The 17,378-nt window shown below is 37.0% G+C and overlaps 1 protein-coding gene across 1 annotated transcript; it reads left to right on the top strand.

Moving 5' to 3' along the window:
- The first annotated feature begins 6,747 nt into the window (after positions 1 to 6,747).
- On the top strand, positions 6,748 to 12,093 carry LOC131225114 (probable protein phosphatase 2C 2). The gene is made up of 4 exons (XM_058220543.1): positions 6,748 to 7,150; positions 9,249 to 9,446; positions 9,537 to 9,772; positions 10,613 to 12,093. The coding sequence occupies exons 1-4, from the start codon at positions 6,959 to 6,961 to the stop codon at positions 11,184 to 11,186; spliced, it is 1,200 nt and encodes a 399-aa protein (XP_058076526.1). The 5' UTR covers positions 6,748 to 6,958; the 3' UTR covers positions 11,187 to 12,093.
- Positions 12,094 to 17,378: the final 5,285 nt, after the last annotated feature.

Below are 17,378 nucleotides of genomic sequence, written 5' to 3'. Positions count from 1 at the left end.
GCAAATGCAAGACACTTTTCCTGATGAATAATTATCTGTGATCTTCAAATTGCCTTGGTATGCGGATATAGTAAACTATCTTGTAACGAGAAAAATGCCATATCATTGGAAATCACAAGATAGGAAGTGTTTTGAAACCGAGGTTGGGAACTTCTTTTGGGATGACCCGTATTTATATAAATATGAGACTGATCAAATTTTTAGATGTTGTGTCCCAGACAATGAAGTTCAGAGTGTTATTTCTTTTTGCCACATGAAAGCATGTGGTAGCCATTTTTCTGCTAAGAAAACCACTACAAAAATCCTACAGTGTGATTTTTACTGGCCTACCATGTTTAGAGACACCCATGCTTTCTGTGTTGCTTGTGATAGATGTCAAAGGTTGGGAAGAGTGTCCCGGCACAACATGATGCCTTTATCTCCAATTTTACCATTGGAGATTTTTTTATTGTTGGGGTATTGATTTTATGGGCCCATTTCCATCTTCTTTTGGATTTCTTTATATATTGGTTGGTGTGGACTATGTTTCAAAGTAGATTGAAGCAGTTCCAAGTAGAACTAATGACAACAAAGTGGTCATACAATTTTTCAAGAAAAATATTTTTTTTAGATTTGGAACTCCAAAGGCTATTATTAGTGATGGTGGGTCTCACTTTTGCAATAGGACATTTGAGGCTTTGATGAAAAAATATGACATCAAGCATAAAGTGAGCACCCATACCACCCATAAACGAGTGAACAAGCTGAGATTTCTAATCAAAAAATTAAACACATTTTACAGAAAACTATAAGGCCAGATAGGAAGGATTGGTCCCTCAGACTATTCGACGTTTTATGGGCTTATAGGACTACTTATAAGACCTCGATTGGAATGTCTATATACAGATTAGTGTATAGGAAAGCTTACCACTTACCTGTGGAATTGGAACATAGAGTATACTGGGTAATAAAGAAATTAAACTTTGATATGGACCAAGCAAGTGGATAAAAGAAATTAGAGTTGAATGAATTAGAGGAGTTGAGGAGAGACTCCTATGAAAGTTCTAAAATCTACAAAGAGAAGACCAAAGCTTTTCATGACAAAAATATCCTGATGAAGAGTTTTGAACCTCGGCAAAAGGTCCTATTGTACAATTCCCGTATCCAGTTCTTTCTAAGAAAGTTAAGATCAAGATGGACAGGATCCTTCATTGTGAAGAATGTTTATACTCATGGGGTTGTTGAAATTGAGAATCCATATAATGGCAATGTGTACAAGGTTAATGGTCAGAGATTGAAGCCTTGTGTGGAAAACTTTCATTTGGGAGAAGAGTCTTTCCCTCTTCATGAGCTAGAATATTCAGAATGATGCTCCTAGTCTGACGGAGCATTTCTGTAAGATTTGTATCATATTCAATTCTTTTTAGTGTCACATAGCAGGTGAGTTTTTTATGGTAGGTACTATCCACCATTTCTTTTATTTTTATCGTTCTCTGCTTTACATTATCATTATATTGGGGACAATATAGATTTTAAGTTGGGGGGTGTGAATAGTCATCCATGTGAATTTTTTTTGGGGGGTTTCAGTTTATTTTATTATTATTTTTATTATGTTTAGGTTTCGGTTAGGTTTAATTTTATTTTTTTAGGTTTATGGAGAATTTTTTTTTTCAACATTTTAAAAATAATATGTTTATATACAAGAATGTGAACATGATATTTTGCGAATTCCAAAGGCAAAGTTAATACTTAGTCTACGTTGATAGCAGTCAGAATTCTGACAACTGAAAATTATATACTTGAGTTTAATTATCTAATCACTAGTTTAAAGTGAGTTGTAATTTGATGTACTGAATTCACAATACATTCTAGCTAACTAAGTGAGGAATATGATATGTGAACTAAAATAACAACTTTTGATTCAAACAAGGTTGAATGAACTAGTAACATTGATATATGCTTAAAAGAGAGAATATTGAAGAAAAAAATGATGGAAAAAGAAAATTTTATTATCGAGCATGAATGTAATGACCATAACAATCGTATCAGTAATCCAGAGTAAGGATACCTAAGTATCTATTACTGTTACCATTACAAGTATGATACCTTAGGTTATAAAGCAAACTCGGTGAGAATTTTCATCTAAGGGTGGTCTATAATAATGAGGATATGATGATAAAAGAAGAAATGACATGAAAAAAATGAGATAACTAGAGATTTCATATTCTTGGAATGATTGAAAGGAGTTAGGATAGAGAACATGCATATTTCTCAAAGTTAGACTAGTGTCACGGAGCACCTAAGGATATTGGATCATAACTATTCTAAATTTTGATTAGTTCTTTGAACTCAAGGATGTAATGGATTAGGAAATTGAGATTCTAACTAATTTCAGACTTAGGGTAAGTATTGTTTTGTTTTAGAATTCATATGATGAATGGAGGCATAATTGTATAAATTTCTGAGTGTCGAACTATTTTTCATGTTTTCAATGTTTGTGGGTAACATTTCTGAAAACCCTTACGAGACTATAACTCGTCCACTAGGGAAAACCTAGAGGTTTAAAGGCTTGTTGCATATGCTAAATGCAATCGAAATTACCTGCGAAAGTGGTGTAGTTAGATTTTTTTTCGTTTTAATTTTGTTTCTAAAATTAGTTTTATTCTTATTTTTATTTTTTTTCGCTTATTTTGCCTAGGACTAGCAAAATGCTAGTTGGGGGGTGTGTTGAGACTCAAATATTGCATAATTTTTCCTATTTATATCATGATTTTATGAACATAAATCATCTTAATATTCTATTTTACTCATGTATGTGTTGTAAGGTGAATTTAAGTGCTTGGATTGAAAAAAGGGTACTAAAAAGCATGAATTTGATGCTCAAGAATCACTAAGGCAAGGGATGAATTTTAGGAGACCAAGATTGAAAAATTCACTTGCCAAAGATCCAAGAAAATCAAGTGAGGAATGAAGAGAATCGAAGATTTGAAGTGAACAATCCTGAAATCGTCCTGAAAATGTGTAGTCTGAATCTGTAAGGTTTATTTTAGAAAATCTGCAACAGAAAGTCTGTTTTAAATGAACTATGCAGCGAGAAGTCTATTTTGAAAAAATACATATATTTAAGGTGGTTTTTAGGATTTTTCAACTTTGTACGAAAATTGGAGTTCCTTACTTATAAATAGGGCTTCCTAGGGCATTCCTAAACATCATTTTAAAGCATCTCAAAGCAAATTTTGGGGTTTTTAAAGAGTTTTTAATTTTATTAGAGTTTTATAAGTTTTTTTAAAATCTTTTCTATTTACATTGATTTTTTTTCTTTCTTATTTTAATTATGTTTTTCTAAGTTTCTTCTAGCGCAAGCTAAAAGGGAAGCACATGGGTTTAATAATTCTTAAGATTATGATGATTAATTGTTTTAATGATGAGAAGAATGGTGTATGCATGTTATCTATTATTTAGGTTTTGTTTTTATCCTCTTGTGAGATTCATATGTTTTCATCATATGAGATTCACATTAATGGATAGGCTTACCCTAGATCAATCAGATTTCCTATATAGGAGAGGTTCTCAACCTGTTATATTTCTTTGGTTTTCATTATCTCATTAATATTGAATTCTTAAAATCACTGACGCTTGAGAATATATGCCAATGGTGCAAATCCATTATTTTCTAATCTTTTATATCATTTATTAAAATATTTAAACTGTTTTATTTTCTGATTAGACTGACCATAGTGCTCAGATCCTAGTTGTGTTATCCAAGTCATCATGATTTTGGAACATTAACCTATGTGTGGAACTTTGAAGCTTGGGTATTATTTTAATTCAATTGAATTACATCCATTCAAAAATCTCAAAATCAAATAATTAGTTTAGTTTTTATTACTTAGTTTGTTTTGCATTTAATTTTTTCCTTCTCACAATTCATCTCCCTGTGGGATTGACCCAGTATTCATGGGATACTACTTACGAACCTCTGCACTTGGAGGCAAGCAATCAGTCACCCTACATCCATATTCGCTCATTGATAACCAGTATGATGCGATCCATAAATCTCGGGAGTTGGACATGGTGGAATGAGACACTATGCTCGAGCTGTCAACCTACGCTGGGGTGACGAGCCTCTCTGTAGTGACCGCGAACAATCCAGGGTACAAACCCGCTCCATGAGCCGGGCATAGTGGAATGTGATACTATGCTCGAGTTGTTGTCCTATGCTGGAGTGACGAGCCTCCCTGTAGTGATCGTGAGTGATTCAGCTTACAATCCGCCTTCGTATGTGTTATCTGGGAGTGACGAACCCAAAAGGATCAAGGATCACAGGCCCTGTAATCGAGATAGGGCATTTAACTCCGTTAGGGTGTCCCGGTTTTCTTAAACTACTGGATAAATAAACGTAACTAAATACTTGGCTAACATATTTACATTGCATCGCATCAGTCAGCTTGGCGACTCGACAGTCGAGGTCGCATTGTGGGAGTGTTGGGCACTGTGAACGTAAAATGGCGTCGCTTGAGGGAGTGTTGGATGGCGAGGGCATGCATCATATCATAATATCATGTTATGCATTAACAAGAGTAGTTAGGAACTGTGTGCTTGATTGCTTTTCACTAATTACGTCTATGGAAATGATAATATGTGTAACTTATTGCTAATAGAACCCACTGAGTTGATCACTCACTCCCACTTTTGGATGGTATTTTAAAACACCAACCAGTCAGTTATATATATATATATAGGTATTAGGAATCCTATGCGTTGGAGGAGGCTCACATAGACTCGAAGGAGTCCTCGTACTTCCGGTTGCTGGATGTGCCTATGTAGGACACTTTCAGGACGTCAATGAGATTTTTGGGTTGATACATTTTGATATTTTTGAAACTTTATATATCGCTCAGTTGTAATCCCATACTCTGGATAAACATATTTTACTTGTTGGTCAATTTACTTACATTAAAATTTACATTTATTTCAGAGTACGTCGTATAGTATAATTTAATTCCGTAAATTGCTCAAATGCCAGGAAAACGAACTATGTAACCCCGCTTCCATAAAGCACAAGTGACACTCGGAATATCGAGAGTAGAATATCTTCTCGGCCCTTGAAATTTGCCACTAACCCTTGATCAATGTCATATGTACCTTAACAAAGGGAAAACAAAAATATCCAACTTAATCCAAAACTTTTATGACCTTCAATCACCAATGTTTAGGTGGTCTAGTCGAGTTGAGATTTGAATCTACAATTTTGGGACATTGACCTAAAATGATCTGGAAAAAAAACCTAACGGAGGGTATGGATATTCAACGGCGGGCCTTATTGTGGTGCATATGTTATATTCATCCTGGCCATCCATTTCATCAGCTCATTTTAGAGCTTGATCCCTTGAAATAGATCCGAAGCTCATGAAAACTACGACATAAATAACAGTGAAGATTAAACACACACTCGATAGAAGTTATGATGTAGCTGATATTTGTTTGGAATTGAGTGGGCCTTGATAAGGTTTCAATGGTTGGCATTACTGTCCATTGATGCAAAAAACCGGTGCACCCTCCCTTGTCCCACCAACTGCACAAGGAAAACACAAAGGAGATCCTGGCTAGAGTCAGGGACCCTCTGATGCTTAAGTCAGTGATAGGACCGTAAAGAATGGTCTTTGAGGAGAATTTTCTGCATACCTTCAAGCTTGGAGGTTTGTCTTTTTATAGGAATGGGAGGGTCTCGTCGCTAGGGGATTCTTTCCCTAATATCTAGGAGATTTGATTTCAATCCGTTTTTTGTCTCTATCCGATCCTAAGATCTTCGGGATCGGTGATCCTTTTATGAGATTTCAGGGACAGCGTTTTCATTTACACTGTCTTTTCCTTGCTCGGCCCCGTTTTGAGCTACTCTGTTGATGAGTTAGTCTCGGCCAGCTTTAAGGATAAAGTTGTTTGCCTTATGTTGGATGAAACGGAATCGATCAGCGGTCGTTTTCCTCTTTTACTCCGATAGCTAATCTTATAACCGACCTAATTGGATCGGTTTTATGGTCGGTCGAGTGACTTTTAAGCTTCAGGCTTTAATCGGTCTTTTAGATGTTGTTGCCTTGACTTCTGAGTCAACTTTATGCATCTTGTGTACTTTGCCTTTGGATCGTAACTTTATAAGCCTCGGTCGAGATTTATTTCCTACGATCCGAGTTAAGTCTCTCCTTTTGGCTTTTCACTTCTCTGTCTCAGTTTCCCGAGCCATATCGGTGGAATTCGTCCATTCCTTAACCGGGTCTCCCGGACTTAAACATATTTTTCCCCAACACTGTCTGTATTATTTCATGTGCTATGATCCACTTAATATTTAAACCTACTTTATTACTTGATCAATGCACTGAAATGAGCTGGCGAACTGGATGAATAGCGTGAATATAATATAATAATCATGATGGCCCCACAGAGATTAGTGCTGCAGGAATCCCTGCGTCGAGGATAATTACCCCAGCCCTCTTGTTAAAATTCGACGACGACAGATAAAGAGCGGAAGCTTTAAAGGGCGTTTTCGTCAATACGTCAAACGCCGGCGCTTACGCTCTCCGCGTGCAGGTGCCTTTGCCTGTTTTGAAAGGTCACGCGGCTATGAGAAACAGCCACGCGTCGGTTCGTACAAGCAATGCCCGAGACAAGCACGTGGCGGTCAGCTAGCTCCGATTACCGGTCGCCGCCGGTTACCATTTACCCGCCACCTGCTTTTTCCCGGAAGTATAAATACGACCTCAAGCCCTTCTTTTTCGTATTTTTTCACTTAGCCAACGAGAAACCAGACGAGAAGAAAAAAAAAAAAACTATTTTTCATCCCCTTTTGCTTTCGGAAACCCTAGTTTTCTCTTCTCAGCGACGAAAAGCTTCGAATCTGTGCTATTTTCTTGGAAGAAATCGTCGAATATCAGTCATCGGATCTTGTCTTTCTGCTAATGATTGTTGATCTAACATCTGAGAGATGGTAGCTGAAGCAGAAGTTTGTCATCCGAGCATCACTGTTTTGGATGCTCAGTATAGATGCAGCATCGCCAAAGGGAGCGATTTTCAGAAGATTGAAGAGATCGTCCACGTGTCAGCGCCTTCGTCGCCGGTCTTTCATCAGATTCGCGATTCGGATTCAGTTTCTGTGGATATCTCGCGATCTGAACTGGTGAGCTTTTGGAATTTGGTGTTCTTCTTCTTGTGGATTAGGGTTTGGTGTTTCGGTTTTTTTATTTTAATCTTTAGAGCTGGGGTTGAGAGGATTGAGAAATCTGAGTCTTTTCTGAGAATTTGGACGGCTAGAAATTTAGGTTTTCTCTTTGTATGAGAAGATATTGAGATTTTGGAGGAAAACAAGGTTTTGGAGGATCAAGTATTTTTTCCCTTCTTGAAGGAGATTGGAGGTCGATAATGAATTAAGGTTTATACTGTTAGATTTTTTTGTGCGGTTTATTTTGTTAGATTTTTATTGTGCGGTTGAAGTTAGTTTTCTTTTTCTATTTTATGTTAATTGATAGAGATTTTTAGCACTGAAAAGTTTTTATTTTTTTAATTTGGTCGGAAATTGATTTTTAGTCCAGATGTTGGTATGAGAATTGAGAAAGATCAACTTTATTCTTCTTCTCTGTTTTCTTGAAGAGATCGGGGGGATAATGAAATAGGTTTTATTAATTCCTGTTGTAAGATGTTGTGCAGAAAATACGATTAGGGGTTTTCTTAAGAATTGACTGAGAATTCGCAGAGCTAAGACTATTTTGTTGTACGTGCATCCTTGAAAAAAATTGAAGTCAATGATGAAAATCTCTTTCTGTCTCTTTCTCATTGTTGTTGTTGTTGTTGCTATCTTTTAAGAAATTGTTGTTATTATGGCCTTCCAAAATATTACTATTATTTTGGATAATCTGATGATCTAGGATTTACTGTAGATGTCAAAGAAAATTCATTTCCTGAAAAGACCATGAGATTTTTGACAAAGTATATTATTTGACACTGAAGAATCAAAGGTGGATATAAGTTATTAGTAGGAAAATTGGAAATATTTGATTTCCATTGTATATATTTCCTTTTCTGTCTAGTTAAATTAGATTAATTTTTATTGATTGTAATCTCTCTTGATTGATTGTAATTTCCCTGGTTTGGGGCCCCCTTCTGTATATATTCAGAGTATCATACTCAATGCAATATACAGAAAAATTCAGAGTGCCGCACCTACCTTTCCGAGCACTGTCATGGCCAGCCTATGCGCCTTTGTTGTGATAATCAAGCAGCCCTTCTCATTGCAAACAATCCCATTTTTTATGAATGGACCAAAAATGTAGAGAATGATTGTGATCTTGTTCATGAAAAAATATCATCTAGCATTCTATGTACTTCATTTGTGCCCACCGATAAACAACTTGCATATATCTTCAAAAAAGCTCTTGGTTGGGAACGATTTGATTATTATTTTTTAGTTCGGCAAGTTAGTGTTACTAATCTTCATGCACCAACTTGGGGAAGAGTATTAGGAAAATTGGAAATATTTGATTTCCATTGTGTATATTTCCTTTTTTGTCTAGTTAATTAGATTATTTTTGATTGATTGTAGTTCCCTGGATTGGGACCCCTCTTGTATATATTCAGAGTGTTATACTTAATTGTCTAGTTAATTAGATTATTTTTGATTGATTGTAATTCCCTGGATTGGGGCCCCCTCTTGTATATATTCAGAGTATTATACTTAATGCAATACACAGAAAAATTCAAAATCTCTCCTCTCTCTCGTATTTCCATTGTTGGCATGTATTAAATAGGATTACAACTCTTTGAAATCAAGCCGTTTTGCACCAATCTTGTAGGGTTTGTTTCACTAGATCGAAACCTGGGGAATTGAAATGCTGGGGTCTGATTTCTCTGTAAAACATTGAACTCCATGATACAAAAAGTGACAAGTGAAATTTCCCAACAATATATTCACCCTTCTGTTTGTGAAGCATCCAGTTTGGATCAGTGATCACCATCCCAGCAGCATTAGCCCTCCTCCATTGGTGTTGATTCAGGCCAATTTCATCCATGAGACATGTTTCATCCCAAAACTGATGTGAAAAAAAGTGTAATTGTCCACAGAATACAATTTTTTTTAATGAAATGCGGAAACATGCTCTTAACATACATTTTACTGTTCATGTATTAAAGCCAGTGTAAATTCAGTTTTTGGAGTTACCATGTTCTCAAGAAGTTAAAAAAGAGTCTAACCTAACAGCATTCAACATTACCTTCTTGCTCAGGATCTGAGAACCCCGGAAGCTATTTCAGATGATTCCCTTGAATCTACCATTCTTCAATTTGTCCCTAGCATTCGATCTGGAAGCCATGCAGATATTGGACCCCGGAGGTTCATGGAAGATGAACACATAAGGATAGATGATCTTTCTTCACATTTAGGATCATTGCTCACTTGCCCTACACCAAGCGCATTCTATGGGGTAAGCAGCCTACTATCCAGCAACCTTAGCTAAAGCCAGTCAGATTTTACCGATTGCCCTGTTACTGAGAGAGTTATGATGCTTATGCAGGTGTTTGATGGTCATGGAGGCCCTGATGCAGCTGCATTCATACGAAGGAATGCTATGCGATTCTTCTTCGAAGACACCAATTTCCCCCAAGCATTTCAGGCTGATGATGTCTTCTTAGAAGAAGTGGAGAATTCTGTCCGTGGAGCATTTCTTCTGGCCGACCTCGCTTTGGCTGATGACTGTTCTGTTAGTAGTTCTTCTGGGACAACAGCACTCACTGCTTTTATATTTGGAAGGTTCGTTGAGCTCGGAAACTTTGATTCTTCTGGTTTTAAATATAGATGATTACTTTTTAAGACTCGTACTCAAATCATATGCCAAAGAACCACACATTCTTATGTGTTAGATTTTCTTCTGAGATCATTTTTGTTGAAGATAACACCCGCTGTTAGGTTTTGAGTCTTGATCAGCTTTAATATGGTGTTCCTGGTAAAAAAATTTACAGAGCTATTGTCTTTAATATTGTGTTTGTACACACAATTGAATTGAATTGTGAATATCTACTTCATTGAAGAGGAGATGATGAAATTTTAATTTCATTTCCTTGTATTTGCGATGATGAAGTAGCCTTCAAATTACAGTAATGTTTTTTCTCTGGAGTGAGCAACAGTAATTGCAATTTGGATCTTGGTGACCCAAAATGCATGCTTGTAAATGTAACTGTGTTTAGATGCCCAAGTTAACTGAAGTACAAATATTTAGTTCTCTCATGAGGAAATGACCAAAAGTTGATTTAATAGTCTGAGCCCTCATATTGAGGAAGTAGCACCCAAGCTGTAGTTATCTTTCAGTCCAGCCTAAAGGTAAGATAATTGCAATTTGGAGCCCAGACCCTCGACGTGAATGCTGAGGAAGCTCATTCCAACTTAGTTTTATGTTCTTGCAATTTAATTCAATGGTGTATCTGAACTCATGCTAATGCTGTGTCTGAATCACAAGTCATTTGAATTGTGAATGTAAGTCAATTAGTCCTCAAATTGCATTTGTGATCAAACTAAGTTATTTGACCCAAGCAACTGATCCTGTTTCTTATCTGATTCTTTTATTCTTATATTTTTCCCCTTTTCTCTTCTCAGGCTTCTTCTAGTAGCCAATGCAGGTGACTGCCGCGCCGTCCTCTGCAGGAAAGGTGAGGCAGTTGAGATGTCCCAAGATCACAAGCCCAAATACACTGCAGAGCGAAAACGGGTTGAGGAGTCGGGTGGATACATTGATGACGGCTACCTCAACGGTGTCCTCTCTGTTACTCGAGCACTAGGTGACTGGGATATGAAGCTACCACGGGGTTCCCCCTCACCCCTGATCGCAGAGCCTGAATTCCGCCAGGTTGTTCTCACTGAAGAGGATGAGTTCCTGATCATTGGTTGTGATGGGATCTGGGATGTGATGTCAAGCCAGCATGCTGTGAATGTTGTCCGCCGTGGGCTGCGCCGCCATGATGACCCAGAGCAATGTGCAAGGGAGCTCGTGATGGAGGCAAAGTGGCTCAAAACGTTTGACAATCTCACGGTCATTGTGGTGTGTTTCAATGCAGACCGAGATGGGGATTCGCCCCCAGAACACGGAGAACTTCCGAGATTGAGGTGCTGCAGCCTCTCAGCAGAAGCACTATGCAACCTGAAGAGCTTCCTGGAAGAGGATGGCCGTTGAATGTACAAATTAAATAATTTAAACATTAGATTATTCTGTATTGTGGCTGCTTCAAGTGGGGTATGTTTGCAGAAGAAAAAAAAAAAAGTAGCCGCCAACAGTTTTGTAGGGGGGAAGAAATGGTTGGCGATGTTTTGTTTTGGGTGGTGTGTTGTGTAAATATATATTGGGGGGGATTGGTAGGGGTGTTGGTTGGGGGTTGGAGATGTAGAGATGCAGTTATTATTATTATTTTAGTTTTTATTTATTTATTTTATTGTTGTTGATGATGATGGGTTGTGCTGATTTGTACAGTTCTTTCCTGTATGTAGACTATGTTTTAAGGAGAGAGAGAGAGAGAGAGAGAGAGAGAGAGAGAGAGAGAGAGCTGTGGCCTTGTGTTGTTTCAGATGCATTGCATAAGTAGGCTTGTCTAGCGAGGTACAAAACTAATAGAAGCCGATGAGCACATGGCACTCTTTGAAACGATTGGAAGCAGGTGAGCAGCTGCCTACTTTGACTCGCAGAAACTTCCCGACCCTCTCTCCCCCCCCATTCGTGGGTGGTTGGTGACTCGTTGCAACTTTTGTAACTAGCGGGCCTGATCAATGTTCCGGTGACAGATGTTAAATGTATGTCGATAAGGTCGTGTGATTTAATAAGGATCTCGGGCGGACAGCCTACGTGTCAGATATTACGGCCATTAATCAGTTTGGTATACTGTGAAGTGTGAACATGGACGCCGATTGCGTGCGACTTCCAAACTGCTGGAAGTTACTTCGTGTGGAAGCTAGGTAGATATTTGTGAGAAATTCACTCCTTTTTCAAAGCCGTTTTAGAATATGATGTAAACGACCGACAAAGTTGTAGAAAGGAAAATATCTACCTTGAAACCGTTTTTAATGTCCACGGTGATGTTTTTATACCATCCAAACCATTCACAGGGTCATTCCTACTTTTAGATAAATTGACTGCTCAAAAACATTGTGTTGTGTGGTCCATTTGAGTTTTGGATTTGTCTCATTTTTTTTATATATTTTATGTTACACCCTGTCACAAACCCTAATACGAGGTGGAAAAATGTATGGACTGGACGGATTTCTCACAAATAGGAACTTTCTGTAGCTGGGTGTTGCAGGCAATTTGTGTCAAGTGAACGTGCCATGTGGGAGAAAGATCACCTATCTGGACTGTCCATTTGGTCCAGTCGACTCTTCTTCTCGTATGGTGCAAAATGATAACATTCAGATTGTCCTAAACTTCCATGACTGGACCTAAATGATCTGTCCATACATTCTTCCTTTCGATTGTGATGGTTTTGATGGTGAGAGATTAGAGTTCAGCTACTGTGTTATCTTGAGGTGGAGAAGAGCGTGGAACAATAAGGGAAAAATCACGGTCTTCCATAATTGATTAAAGCCTTGAATACACAAGGGTGTTCTTGAGTCCACAATAATTAAGAGAGAAAAGTCAGATAATTTTATTGAATAATGTGTGTATGATTTTTCAATTACACTACTAATAAATAAAATCCAAACATTAATTCAAAATTACCCAAAATAATAAAATTATTCTAAAGCCTAATTTACTAATTTATTTAGAAGTTATTCTTCTAAAGCCTAATTTGCAAAAAATAAAAATAAAAATAGAAATGTTCAAATAAACCTTACCAAAGCATTTCTAGCATTATTATAAGCAAATTTTTAAAAAGAAAGAAATCTTAAAATTCTAAATATAAGAAGATATAATAAAAATAAAAATTGCTAAAAATAGTAAAATTTCTTAAAATAGCGATGCAGATCCGTTGAACTCAAAACTATCATTACATGAATATCGATAGGTTCTGTGCTTCGTGATGATGCCTATATTAGAAGTTACGGCATTTATGATTAACACTTCAAACAAACAACTTCTCCATTCGGAATGAATCTCTTTGAATCAGACACACCTGAGACCCAATTACGTCATGCCTTACGGCATGATGGACTACTTCCGCCAAACGGCTTCTTTTGGTCTAGCTGTGCTCAGAATACATCTATGACATGTCCTACATCAGTCCCTTCTACTTGAAAATCAACGGGCTCAATTCATGATACTCATATAAGTCTGTCACATCGAAAGTTCGTAAGATCTCCATGCATTGAAGAAGATCAATAACATAGGCGTTATCATTAATTTTTCTGAGAATTAGAACATGACATATCTTTTTATTCTTTAGCTTATTACATGTCCATGCTAGAAACATCTCCTTACACAGGTGAACTAGCTCATTATCACCAATTTAAAACACCTTTTGGTATTGGTGTTTATTAACATCGTTCTTATAATTGGCATTAGACTCCTATAAATTATTTGGAATGTTCATGAGCTCTATTTCTTTTCCCTTTACGACTAGTGTATAGAACTCACCGGTCTTCTTAAATTCTTTGATAAAATTTTGTATGGTTACGAGAAACCGCCCTTTAACTTTAGAGGTCTTGAGTTGATTCCTAATTTTCATAGAGATGAGAATAATCTTTTTACCATCTCTAACAAAAAAATAAAAATAAATCAACATGACATCAATATCATATTGCCATGGTCAATCAATTAGTATGTGACAATCTTCCATATTAATTATGCTACACATTACTTCATTCTTATAATATTTATCAATAAAGAATGGAATATGATATTTTTCAACTACCTTTGTTTCGCTAACTTTCTTGATTCATCCAATTATATATGGAGATGAGTATTTCTTTGTCTTCAATTACAGCTTTCATCAGTCTTCGATATGATATTTTCATTACTCTTGTCATCTATTATCATATCATCGATCTTTTAGTTCACAGTGCGCTTCGTTCGAAAGATATTATGTTGTTGCAGATATATTTCCTCCTTCAACATGTACAACAACTTTCTAACAATCAGAGCAGTGGCCAATGATTCACTATTATTAAGTGGTGGTCTGCGATTCATCACTAGTGTCGCACCATAGACGTAATGACTGCGAGCTTTATCGTCAATTTCATCTTGCTTATTATTACAAACATAGGTCCATTTTAAAGCTCCCGTCAGACGATTGATCGCTGCCTGCAATTCTTACATAGCTTACAAATTCTCCAATTGAAAAGCTTCCAATGTCGTCATCACTGTCATAAGATTATTTCTCGGAGCACCGTCCGTGGGATCATTACTCGAACCATTTTTAGATCCTATCGAATAGAGAAAAAGCTTTGCTCTGATACCAAATGATGCAAGAAAAAGCATAAAACAAAAAATAAAAAATAAAAAATAATAATAATCATCTTATTTAAGTGATTAATGCCTTAAATCCACAAGGATAATTCTTAAATCCACAAGAATGAAGAGATAAAAACCAAGTAATTTTATTGAATAATGTATGTATGATTTCTCAATTACACCCCTAATAAAGAAAGTTAATATCGTAATTCAAAATTATTCAAAATAGCAAAACTATTGGAAAGCTTAATTTCCTAATTCGTTTAGAAGTTAACCAAAATAGCAAAACTCCTCCAAACACTAATTTGCCAAAAATAAAAACATCAAAATAAACATTATTGGAACATTTGTAGTGTTTATTACAAATAATTTTTGAAAAAGACAAATTCTAAAACTCCGAAAATAAAGAGAGAGAAAAAATAAAATAAAAAACAAACAAAACTTAAAATCATAATTTTTAACCGGAAGCATGCGTTTTTTTTATTTTTACAAATGGAGGCATACAACTTATTGTGCAGGTCGATAGACCCCATAACCATCATTACATAAATAGGTTAGTATGTTTCGTGACAATGCCCATATCAAAAGTTACGGTTGTTTTACCATCAATATTTTAAGCAACAATTTCTCTATATCCGAAATTAATTTCTTACCCAAATACTCATGGAATCTAGTTACGTCATTAATTACGTTGGTCTAATTTTGATTGATTACTTCTATTTTCATTTGGGCTTCTTTTTTATCCAACCACCGCTAAGAATGTATCTGCAGCATGTCCTACGTCAGTTGACCTAGGCAATAATTAAACGAGGCAATGTGAAATGATTTTTACACCAAAGTTTCCTGGTAAGCCGCATGTGGAACATTTAAAATAGGCTCCAACTGGTTGTAGGTATGAAAAAAAGCGAACGTGAGGCCTTGTTTGGCACCCACCCAGAGAGGAATTTACATACACGGATTTCATATCCCAACAAGTCAGCCATATGGTCCAGTAATTTCCACCGTTAGTCTGTTGTGCCCCACCATGGATGACCTACACCCCAAAAATCTCCATGATAGTACGAGCTTAACCTTCACATTTTTAGCCTAAGATGGACGGTCTAAAAGAGATACGCATCAACTATCGGCATTAATTGTAAACTGTCCCCTGTTTTGTTGCTGAGATCTTCCAACCCTTGAAATCTTTTGGGGCTGTTCTCCATTCATGTGGGACGCTACATACCGATGGTCTAGATTACTAGAATTGAAAACCCACCTATTCTCGCATATAATATACTTCCTTTGACCAAAATCCCAGCAGCCTGCCTTTGCTGAATCCTATACCAGTTTCTTTCTATCAAGAACCGGATACTCTGGCAGAGTACGATGGTTGATACGTGAGCACTATTAACTTGCTCAGGCAGCATGCAACTTACACCGTCCAAATTGTGGGCCCCAATCTATTACGCTAACTTGATTTCTTAACTGGCTGATTTGTGGACCATCTATCTACGTACATGGGCAACAAGAGCAAACCTCTAGATTACTGCACTTTTAATTCTGGGGCCAGGCCCACCTTCTGAGTGGCTTGGATGTCACACGTGTATGACGCATTGGCTGGTGGGGCTGAATGTCCTTACACGATGACACTGATAAGATATGAAAATGGTAGGAACGTGTGAGGACACGGTTTCGTTGGAGTCGATGGTCTAAGAAAAATGCTATCTCATTTTAAAATCCAAGGCTACGCCCACCAACGACCACTCACTCGTTTGGAGACTTGAAAAAAGAATGTTTACATGCATTCGGGTGTATAGTAAAGTTCGAGCTGTGTGAGGCCCACCTGTGATGTGTGTATAGAATCCATACCGTTAATCATATGTTTCTGGTCGTGATTACTGTATATCTATGAATTATTCTTATTGAAAGCTCAGGTGAAATACACCACAGGGATGAATGTACAATCACGCCTAAAAAATATATATTCACTTGTTTTGGCCCACATAAATATTTTCTTCGGTTTTTTCCTTTTTTAATTTCTCTTTATCCTAGTATTTTTCATCTATTTAATGGATTGGATGAATATAAAAAAATAAGTTGGACCCCAAATTACATCTGGAAATTTCTATGGTAGACGTCCCCCTCCCCATTATTCCATTTGATGTGGTCAATGATTAATATATCAGGATGTATCGTAAAATCAACGACTGAAAGTGGGGGATTCATATAATGGATGGATTGGATGGTACTAAAACTTCACGGTAGGTCCCACCCAGATCGAGCATTGTTGTACGTCAGAACGCATCTGATCGCTCCCCAAAAAGAAATCCACGTCATTACCATTCACTGCTGCGTATGGTTGCTGAATCTAGACCGTTCATTTTATATGTCTCATGTGGCCCACCTAAGATAGATCTACCAAATTGCAAAACAGCCTTATTACTAAACATCTTTCAACCCCTAACTAGAGGCGCTTTGGTTCGCGCCCCACTCCAGGTGGGGTCCACCTCAGTGATCCAGATCATTCTTCCGGTGGCCCCTAGGTGATGATGGGCCAAAAACTACCTCGCCCAGCAACTGCAGCCGTTGGATCGGAGGATCATGACCCACGGTGATTTCGAATCTTTCCATCACTGAATTTATAAACTGCGGTCCAGATTGAAGCCGATGGTACGTACAGATCAGCATCCATATAAAGAGATCCAAAACGCATATTCTATAAAGTCATACATTTCATCTCAATCCAAACCGTCCGATCAATGTACAGTCACCCACCCTTTGATCATTAATCAAATTCACTACACCTGAAACGATCATAGGGATATATTTTGTATATAAGCACTAATTTTTATTTTTAAAAAAAAAAACTATCAATAACATGACCCAAAATATGAACGTTTCGGATTCACTTAAAAATATTCCACATCGACAGAAAAACCTTAGGACGAGTACAATTTAATATAGTAACGCAACGTACTATACATATCCCTCAGCAAAATCAACCCCCTT

Source organism: Magnolia sinica, chromosome 14 (assembly GCF_029962835.1).
Source record: "Magnolia sinica isolate HGM2019 chromosome 14, MsV1, whole genome shotgun sequence".
NCBI lineage: Eukaryota > Viridiplantae > Streptophyta > Magnoliopsida > Magnoliales > Magnoliaceae > Magnolia > Magnolia sinica.
Note: the sequence above shows the minus strand (reverse complement) of the source record. Positions and strands in the feature narration are given on the sequence as shown.

Excerpts from the sequence above, each read along its gene's own strand:
- LOC131225114 (XM_058220543.1), top strand. The coding sequence starts at position 6,959 with ATGGTAGCTGAAGCAGAAGTTTGTCATCCGAGCATCACTGTTTTGGAT. Across the intron at positions 7,151-9,248 it reads ATATCTCGCGATCTGAACTG|GATCTGAGAACCCCGGAAGC; the intron begins GTGAGCTTTTGG and ends CTTCTTGCTCAG. Across the intron at positions 9,773-10,612 it reads ACTGCTTTTATATTTGGAAG|GCTTCTTCTAGTAGCCAATG; the intron begins GTTCGTTGAGCT and ends TTCTCTTCTCAG.